The sequence below is a fragment of the Alnus glutinosa genome, chromosome 4 (assembly GCF_958979055.1).
Source record: "Alnus glutinosa chromosome 4, dhAlnGlut1.1, whole genome shotgun sequence".
Lineage (NCBI taxonomy): Eukaryota > Viridiplantae > Streptophyta > Magnoliopsida > Fagales > Betulaceae > Alnus > Alnus glutinosa.
Window position 1 is genome coordinate 3,659,570 of NC_084889.1, and position 10,843 is coordinate 3,670,412.

The 10,843-nt window shown below is 34.3% G+C and overlaps 1 protein-coding gene across 1 annotated transcript; it reads left to right on the forward strand.

Moving 5' to 3' along the window:
- The first annotated feature begins 6,963 nt into the window (after window positions 1–6,963).
- On the forward strand, window positions 6,964–9,551 carry LOC133867189 (cytochrome P450 CYP82D47-like). Its single transcript, XM_062303898.1, has 2 exons — window positions 6,964–7,923; window positions 8,856–9,551. The coding sequence occupies exons 1-2, from the start codon at window positions 6,976–6,978 to the stop codon at window positions 9,486–9,488; spliced, it is 1,581 nt and encodes a 526-aa protein (XP_062159882.1). The 5' UTR covers window positions 6,964–6,975; the 3' UTR covers window positions 9,489–9,551.
- Window positions 9,552–10,843: the final 1,292 nt, after the last annotated feature.

Consider the following 10,843-nt stretch of genomic DNA (forward strand, 5'->3'; position numbering starts at 1 on the left):
AGATAAGGACGAAGAAAAAGAAATGAGTTAAAAAGGACAATGGCGTGGACGTGGACGAGGAAAAGGAAGAGACAGACGTAATAATTTCAGTTACGTACGAAGAGAGATGTCAAGCATCAAAAGGACGAGAAAGAGGAAATAGCTTAAAACGATTTGGAAGAAGGTATGATAAATCTCAAGTTAAATGTTATAATTGCCAAAAATATGGTCATTGTACTTGGGAGTGTAAAAGCCACACTAACAATGTTGAAGATAAAGTAAATTATACTGAAAATGAGGAAGCAAAGTCCACTTTGTTGCTAGTTATAACAGAGTAGAAAGAGGAGAGAAGAACTCGTAGAATCTTGATAACGCGGCAAGCAACTATATGTATGGAGACAAAAACCAGTTTGTGCAGCTTGATGAATTGGTGAGCGGGAATGTTACTTTTAAAGACTTGTCTAAAGTTCCAATAAAAGGGAAATGAACAATCTTAATTTGCTTAAAAAAATGGAGAACAACAATTTATTACAAATGTTTATTTTGCTCCAAGTATGAAAAGTAATATTTTTAGACTCGGACAACTCTTGGAAAAAGACTATGAAATTCATATGAAAAATCATAGTCTTTTACTAAGAGATGACAAGAATAATTTGATAATCAAAGTTTCCATGACAAGCAATAGAATGTTTTTATTTAATATTCAAACGGATGTGGCTAAATGTCTCGAGACTTGTTTGAAAGATTCATATTGGCTTTGACATTTGAGGTTTGGACATGAAAATTTTGGCAGATTAAAATTGTTAGCATAAAAGAAAATGGTGAATGGCTTGCCTTCCATTAATCAACCGGATCAACTTTGCGAATGATGTCTTGTTGGTAAACAATTTCAGAAAAGCTTTCCAAAAAAAATATACTACAAGAGCAAAAATGAGCTGCTTCAACTTGTTCATGCGGATGTTTGTGGGCCAATTAAGCCATCTTCATTCTGTAAAAACCGTTAGAGCTCGTTTGGCAAATCGGTTTCTGTTTTTGTATTTGAGAATTGTTTTTGAGAACTGTTTTTAAAAAACCGCTTTCTGTTGTTTTTTCGTTAAAAAAGTGTTTGGCAAACTGTTTTCGAAAACAGTTTTTGAAAACATAAAACAGTGCCTAAGGCGTTTGGACAATTGTTTTCAAAACAGTTTTCACTTAAGAAATTGATGCTAAATGACAAATGACCCCCCTTCAAAACATGCTAAATGACAAATTGATGATATCATGCAATGTATAATACACTGATTGATAGTATCACACTGTTTTTTCCCCTTTGGTCTTAAAAATACCATACCCTACACATTTTCAGATTCATAACCTCAAAACTATATTGGTCTACTTGTTATCTTTATGATATGCCCCATAAAATCGAACAAAAAAAAAAAAAACTAGTGCAGAACTACTTAATGCCAAACAAACCCATCTACAATATCCAATACCCATTACGATCAGACCTAATAAGAAAAGAAAAAGAACTTCTCCACATACAGTTAAACAGTTGTAAATGGTCAAGTTCATATACCCATTCCTGTTTCTCTGCACTATAATTTAGCTTAGCCTTTTTCAAACAATTGAGCTTCATTAGTAAGTATTAAAATGTATAGTATAGGTAGATGAAGTCAAACGTTGCTTTCTTTAACTAGTCTTTTTGTGGTCAACAACCTCAAACCACTCACCAATTCTCATCTTACATTAACAATATATGAGCTCTTTCACATCTCTACTAATAAAAGAAATATAGAAAGGAAATCAAGGACAGAATTGAAAGTGATTAAAGAATGGAAATATAGGACATAATAGAAATATACGAGCTCCTTTTTATGGAGCACAACCCATTATATTTTCAATAGAACCTAAACTCATCAATCAAAACTAAAACCAAGTTCCATCTAAACAAAACAACAAACACCTTAAATACAAACCACCAAATGCATGGACACTTAAAATTACCTCAAAATTAAACAACACTTCAAAGATAACTAGAAAATCAACCACAAAATTCTTTGTTCAAACTCTTCCCATTTGGTATATATAACAAAATTAAAGCTTCAAAACAGACAATAATAGAACATCCAAATATTACAAAGAAATTTTTGGTCTACAACCTAAGCTCACAAAATTTTAGGAAATCTTGCTAAATCAACAAGTGGGTATAACCGTAAACATCAAATAATCATTGATACATACTGACCCATTGATATTTCCTCAAACAATCGATTTATATGAAGACATTTTCCAGAGAAAAATAGAAAGAAGAAAGGAAAAATACCTTCTTCGATCTTGTGATTGGAGCCGTTTTGAGAGATGAGGCGCAAATCTTTTGTCGTCTGTAAGCAGTCATTCTCGTCAAACCCGTATCTCCTTTTTATAACACAAAACCCACAAACTAATTACTGAAGAACAAGAACAAGGTTGGTGGAGTTAGTTGGGAGAGAATGAAACAAAATTGAATGCCAAAATCATTTAGGTTAACAAAATTGAATGAAGCGTTGATGATGATGCGATGGGCAAATGGGGGAAAATAAAAATCACTTACCAACTGGTGCCGTAGCCTTGTGATTTCTATGATGCTCCTAGCCCAGGAGCTCAGCGATGCTCGTAGACCTGCCAAACAACAACAACTCACATAGACGTGGGATGCGATGGGAAGCCTGACGAGGAATTGAAGTGGAAATGGAGTAGATGCAGGAATTAAAGAGGTTTGTTGATGGAGAGATGCGTTGATGATGATGGCTTTTTAGAAGGGATGGTGGAAGGAGTAATGGCTCTGCAGGAATGGAAGTGAAAGGATGCGTTGATGGTCTCTGCAGAAGGGAAGGTGGAAGGAGTAATGGCTCATTGGCTTGCGTGTGAAAAAAATGAGTGAAAATAAAATGAGATCTGTTCCACGTGATTCGAACCGAGGATGGGTTACTGTGCACTTAAAACCAAAACAAATTGAGACCCGTTCCGCGCATGTTTTCGATACTGTAGCAGAGATTGGTTTTAAGGAAACAAGTTAGACCTGTTTCCTTAAAACGTGTTTCAACCCAAATATGTTTTCATCCTGTTTGTTTTAAAAACAAGTTGCCAAACGCACGCTTTTTGTTTTGAAACACGATTTCCTGTTTTGGAAACAAAAAACTGTTTCCAAAACAGGCTGCCAAACGGGCTCTTACTTTCTCATTTTCATTGATGACTTTAGTAGAAAAACTTTGGTCTATTTTTTAAAGGAAAAATCTCAAGTGTTTGAAGTTTTCAAAAAATTCAAAGTCTTTGTAGAAAAACAAAGTGGTTATTGTATTAAATCATTAAGATCCGATAGAAGAGGCGAATTCACATCTAATGAATTTAAAGAATTTTGTGAAGCAAATGGAATTCGTCGTCATTTAACGGTTCTGAGATCGCCACAACAAAATGGTGTTGTTGAAAGAAAGAATATGACAATTCTCAACATGGCTCGAAGCATGTTAAAGGTAAAGAGAATGCCTAAAGAATTTTGGGCAGAAGATGTTGATTGTGTTATATATTTATCAAACTGTTGTCTTACAAAAAGCCTATGGAACAAAACACCACAAGAAGTATGAAATGGAAGAAAGCCAAGTATTTCTCATTTGCGAGTTTTTTAAAGCATTGGCTATACACACGTACCAGATCAAGAGCGGTCGAAGCTTGATGATAAAAGCAAGAGGTACATTTTCATTGGCTATGACTCAAGTTCTAAAGGTTACAAGCTTTCCAATCCAAATTCCTGAAAAATTGTAATTAGTAGAGATGTAAAATTTGATGAAGAAGACTTTTGGGATTGGAGCACTCAAAAGGAAGAAAAATATGATTTCTTTCATTTTCTTGAAAAAAAAAAAGAAGAGCCAAGAAACGAAGAGTTCACTACACCTTCTTCATCACCAACAAATTTTAGTACATCGTCGTCATCGCATCTTCGAGAGGAAGTTCTAGTGAAATGCCACTACACATGAGAAGTCTCTAAGAACTCTATGAGATAATAGAGAATTTAAATGATGATCTAACTCTCTATTGTTATTTTATGGATTGTGAACCAATAAATTTTGAAGAAGTGGTGAAAGATGAAAAATGAAGAAATACCATGGATGAGGAAATCAAAACAATTGAAAAGAACAACATATGGGAGTTGACAACTATTCCAAAAGAACAAAAATCCATTGGAGTGAAGTGGATGTTCAAGGCAAAGAAGAATGTTAAAGGAGAAATCGAGAGATACAAAGCAAGGTTGGTTGTTAAGGGTTATAGTCAACGACCCGGCATTGATTATGGTGAAGTTTTTGATCCAGTATTTCATGATTGTAGCAAACACATCGACACAAGATATCATTTTATTAGAGAGTGTATTGTCAAAAAGGAGGTACAACTCAAGTTTGTGAAGATTCATGATCAAGTTGCGGATATTTTTACAAAGCTTCTAAAGAATGAGATTTTTAGCAAGTTATGAGCATTACTTGGAGTCACTTGAAATTAAGTTTAAAAGGGGGTGTTGAATAATAAACTTAATTTTAATAATATTTATTTGAGTCTTTTGTTATTCTTGTAAGTTGCTAAGTGACTTGAAGAGGTTGTGTCCTTTGGGCTTTCAAGAGTTATTTTACATGGGAGTTACATGAGATGTAAATGAATGAAGTAAATCTAAAGAAGTTTGAAAGGTCATTTGTATCCTATAAATACCCATGTAAGCAAGTTATTTTTAATTAATTAAGTTGAATGAAAAAATACAAAGTCCTCTATTAATTTATTGTCTCTCTTCCTTTTCATTCTCTCTCTTAGTATGTGCGGTTTCTAATTTCCAACAGGTTGCTTTTATGATTGTAAATCGGGGAAGGTTATAATAGGCCTTGTTTGGCAAAGGCATGCCTGGACTGAGTAGTACTTAAATGCTATTCATGTACTTTTTCTCACTTTTTCATATTTTCCAATAACAATTAATATCAAAACATTCTCATTTTTTTTATTTTTTATATCACATCAATAATTTTTTATTACTATTCAAATAAAAAAATTCACTGTAATACAAACTTTTTTCATTTTTCTATACAATTTTTTATTTTATTTTATATCACATCATCACTTATCATCACTTTTTATTAATTTTAAAATTAACAACCTCCTATTTTTTTAAGCCCACAGTCTTACCGAGGATTGCTCAAAGCGCGCAGGTAAAGCATGTGCTGGAAACGAACCTGCTTCAAGCGATGCGGATAAGGTGGGGAGACTATTTTACAATGGCCTACTTTGAAAACTGGTCCATTTTTTTTTTTTTTTTTTTTTTTTTGTCTTTTCCCTTTGTGCTGTACGGTCTTTTGTGAAGCAGTTGAGGTAGCGTTGAAAAATATGTATGGAATTATTAAAGAAAGCGATGGATCGTGATATTAACTCATTAAGTAATCAAATAAGTATTAAACGTGCATGCAAAAGTCGCAACTCAAAAACACAAAATATATCAAAATAGAGAAATAATCCTTACACTCATTTCTTACAACAGCCCCACAACAAGCTGACGTGGCTGGTAATATTTTATTATTTTGTTTTCATTTCTTTTTGTAAAAAAATAATAAAATATTACCAGCCACGTCAACTTGTTGTGAGACTGTTGTGAGAAATGAGTGTAGGGATCATTTCTCATCAAAATATTATTGGAATGTGTAAAAGTCACATGCAATTTAAGAACACATAAGTATATCAAAATAGGACAGATTTTTTTTTTTCTAAATTATGCATGTCCATTTGAATGTGAGATGCATGTACATTTTTAAATAACATGAAAAGCACATGAAAAAAAAAAAAAAAAAAAAATCAACTTTGTTCTTACTATTAAAAATACATGTAAATCTCACATGTTAATAAATAAATGATATTTTTATAAACTAGGTCAGAACTCTTCAAATTCAATTTGAAAGAAATATTTGTCCATCCAAATATTACTAACTAAAAAAAAAATGTACAAAAGTTGCGACTCAAAAACGCGCATATATCGAAATATTAATTATTGAAAAGTGTAAAAGTCACAACTCATGAACACGGAAATATATTGAAATATTATTAGAATTAGTAAATTAGAATTAAGGAATAATCTTAACAAATTAACCCAACGAGAAAAAAATAATAATGTGGTGATAACATTTTATTGATGAGATGTGCTACACTAAAAAATCATATCACTCCAATAAGTCAATTTTTTCGATCAGCAACTCGATTTTGTTGGAAAGAATAGACAAAAGTGGTTTGATGAATAATATCATGTTGACGAATAAAAAAGCTAACGAGACTACTAGAGAGATACTCACCCTCGTTATGGGAACGAAAAATATTAATACAGCCATTAAATTATGTCTGACTCATGAATTGAAATATCTGGAAAAACAAATGAAACCTCAACTTTTTTCTTTTTCTTTTTCTTTTTTTCTGGATTTTTGGAAAGTAATGAAACCTCACTTTTATCTTTTAACAAATGCTCATCGATCTGGAGTCACCTTGTGGCTGTGTTTTGCCCATGCAAGTTGGTCTGCGCCTTAGTGTTGCTCTGTACACCGTACCTTCTTCCCATTGGTTTCAGAACTGGCAAAACAAAGCAAGTTCGCATTATTAGAGCCAATGCTGCTAGTCAACAACCAGAGAAGACTGTTGTTCCTTACTGACTTTTCAGAGATTCCGGCACAAACAAGTTGTTCTACAAGCTTCTCCTACTTGGATGACTACGAAGTATTATATGTACACTATCCTGTTATGTATTAACACGTACTACTGATCAGTTTCTTACCTCTCTCTCCATCTCTAACGATTTTCAACTGTGAATTTAATAAATTTATTGAGCCAGTAGTCAAGACCACGTGGTCTTAGCAAATCTTGAAACGAAGAGGCACACCGTACATTTGACATCGAGTATATATATACAAGGGACTGTGTGCAATAGAACCATATCCCTTCTCTCAAAACCTCTATACAGATCGAAGTATGCTATTTCCTCACACATCTTCCACAACTTTCATGGCCACTATCCTTGCCTTTTTTCTCTTCCTCTCCTTTCTATTATGGATATTAAGAAGAGGCCAAATAACTGCTCGTAAAACAAAACTTCCACCAGAAGCTGGTGGAGCGTGGCCTTTCATTGGCCACCTCCACCAATTGGGAGGGACAAAACCAACCCATATAACATTAGGTAACATGGCCGATAAGTATGGATCAATCTTCACTATCCGGCTGGGCGTTCATCGTGCTCTGATAGTGAGCAGTTGGGAGATAGCTAAAGAGTGCTTTACCACTAATGACAAAGCCTTTGCCAGCCGTCCAAAAGCTACAGCTTCAGAAATCATGGGCTACAATTATGCCTTGTTTGTGCTTAGTCCTTATGGTCCTTACTGGCGCCAAGTGCGTAAAATAGCCACCGTCGAGGTTCTCTCAAACCACCGCCTTGAGATTGTCAGAGACATCCGAGAGTCTGAAGTAAATACATCTATGAAAGAGATATATGAGCTCTGGGTCAAGAACAACAACATGTTGGTAGAGATGAAGAGATGGTTTGGGTCCATAACCCAAAATATCTTATTGAGGATGGTTGTAGGGAAGCGATTTGGTGGGACTGCAATCAAGGAGGAGAATGAAGCTAACGATCAGTGCCAGAAGGTATTAAGAGCTTTCACTGAGTTGAGTAGTACGTCTGTGGTAGCAGACGCGCTTCCTTACCTAAGGTGGTTGGACTTGGGAGGGTACGAGAGGGCCATGAAGCGAACTGCAAAAGAATTTGATGTTGTGGTTGAAGGTTGGTTAGAAGAACATAAGCAAAGGAAGGTTTCCGGTGAGGCAAAGGGACACAAAGATTTCATGGATGTGATGTTGTCTGTTCCTGACGACGAAAACAACTCCCATTATGATGCTGATACAATCACTAAAGCTACATGCCTGGTAAGCTTTTGATATGCCGAGTAATAATGTAGAAATTTTTTTTAATTTATCGAAAAGGAAGTTTTTTTCTTTTTAAAGATGATTTTATAGAAAAGGGCGTAGTTCATCAAGCCACTGCCACATTTTTCAGAACACCACCAAAGGTTGTTGGACCTCCTCCTAAGGTAGTCAAAAGTCGCCGGCTATTTTCTGTTGTCCTCTTTAATTTTTCATACAAGTCAAACGCTAAAAAATATTTTTAAAGAAATTATTTTTAAAAAAAATGTAATTTTGTTAAAAAAATTTGCCTACCCAAAAAAAAAAAAAAAAAAAAACATGTTACTTAGAAAAATAAACAGAGCCTAAAATCAAATGTTGTACGAAACGACCAAAATTTTCACGTTGCCGCCGTTACTTCGTTCTTGTTTATTTCCTAGCTTGCCCCATAACTGACTTGGGAGCACATTTTAAAACATTAGGATTTTTTTTTTTTTTTTAGTTATATATTCTTAGTGAAAAATGTTAGATTTACAACACCAATACAACAATTATACAACAATCCCTCACATGAGGGTGGATCCCACATACTGGGGCTCACCCTCATATAAGGAGTTGTTGTGCAGTTTTTGTATTGGTGTTGTACAAGAATCAAATCCCATTCTTATTAAGAGTAATGTTTCTTGCATAACGATCTTACACAACTTTTGCACAACTCTAACTACTTTTTTTTTTATGATCAACCAATAGATTTGTTTTCTTACATGTGGGTCATAAATATTTAATGGTTGATCTTAAAAAAAAGGTTATTAGAATTATGTAAAAATTGTGCAAGAAACATTACTCTCTTATTATTACTTACCAGGCATTTAATTTTGATGCTTTTGAAACATGAGTTACCTCGATCGAGCTTTTTAGCCTGACCATCTAACGCTTCAACTTTGGTGCTTTTGCAGTCCCTTATCGTAGCAGGCGCAGATACAACGTCAACAACATTGACATGGGCTCTCTCTCTACTTCTTAACAATCGGAAAGCCTTAAAGAAAGCACAACAAGAGGTAGATATACAGATTGGAAAGGAGAAGCAAGTAAAGGAATCAGACATAAAAAACTTGGTCTATCTCCAAGCTATCCTCAAAGAAACATTGCGTTTGTACCCTGCTGGACCACTCTCTATCCCGCACGAGTCCATGGAAGACTGCACCTTGGCTGGTTACCACGTTCCAGCAGGCACGCAGCTCCTTGTTGATTTTTCAAAGATTCATCGAGACCCACATGTGTGGTCTGATCCTAATGAATTTCAGCCAGAAAGATTCCTTACAACCCATAAAGGTGTTGATGTTAGGGGCCAGCACTTCGAATTGATTCCATTTGGCTCCGGTAGAAGAGTGTGCCCAGGAATTTCATTAGCATTGCAAGTTATGCAAATCACCCTCGCCACTTTGTTGCACGCTTTTGAAATCACAACCCCGTCAAATGAGCCGGTGGACATGACTGAGAAAGTCGGACTCACCAACATGAAAGCTACACCACTCGAAGTCCATCTCACTCCACGATTTCCTCCTCAAGTATATGCATGGGTGGATTAGATATTTGATAACTAAAATTAGAACTATACTGTTTCGATAACGAGTAGTTTATTTAGTAATTTGATATACGATTGTCATATAATTGTGATGATGTAACAGTAAAAATTAGCCTTTTTTTTTTTTTACGAGTGTTGATGGTAAAGTTAATTTTCACTTTCACATCATTAAGTTGTATGACAGTCATTCCAAGTAAGACGTATGCATGCAATAAAGAACTCCTAGAATAAGAGGATATCTTCTCATCAGGAGTTTAGTAGAAGTAGTATTTATCAATATCTGTAGTTGAAACCCAATGTAATTCCTCTACTTTGTTCTTATCAGAGTCTCTTGTAACATACGCTTATTTATAATTAAGAAGGGAATTGATGAATAATATTACCGTATTAATATTTTAACTATTCAATTGTTTAGGAGGTCCAATGTGCCTCGCACTACCCTAACAAGCTAACATTATTAAAATATATTATCTTATTCTCCGTCATAGGCAAGCTCAGGAAAATCGATTTTGCAGCATTGCCCGCTCATCGTCCTCTTACACGTTCTCAATCCCAATCAAGAGCTAGATCAGCTATGGCAGACTATCGTTTGGAATGTTTGGAGAAGGACCAGAGCGAATGATCTAATAATATGACGCCAAACAAAACTAAGATTTTTTTTTTTTTGAACGAAAAACTAAGATTGTTTTGATAGCATAAAATAGCAGCAGAAATTAAAAATTGAAGATTGAAAATGAAATTCAGGAAAAGAGAAAATAACAAATAGTGAAGAGAAAGACCATAATTAATTACCCTAAATAAATAAAAAAAACAAAAAAATAACTCTGAAAGACTTAAATTTAATTGATACTTTAAAACTTGATTGAAAAATAACGAAGACTAAATGACTTTATTAGGCTAGCTAGGTACCTCTTAAATTAAGGAGGAAAAGGAAAACAAATCCTAATATGAAAAGAAAAACATAATCATAATGAAAAAGAAAAAACTCAAATCTTATTGAAAGGAAAAACTAAAAGACAGCACATGCATAATTAAAAACAAATCCAAGCTAATGTCAATCTTCTCTGCATCATAATAGCAGCACAGTGGTGCCAAAACTGGCCAAATTATGCTCCGTTTGTTTCGACGTAAAATGGTTTCCGTCGTAAAATGGTTTCAGGGAAGTCATTTTTCTGGAAAATATTTTTCGCCGAAAGCATTTTTCGGTGTTTGGCGCGTACAGAAAATTACAAATATTTTTTATATTTTCATTCAAACATATTAACCTATAAAAATTAATTTTTATTCAAAACATATAAATATTAATATAAAATAATATAAAAATCATCGATAACGAGATTCCGTCACTGACCGACAAGA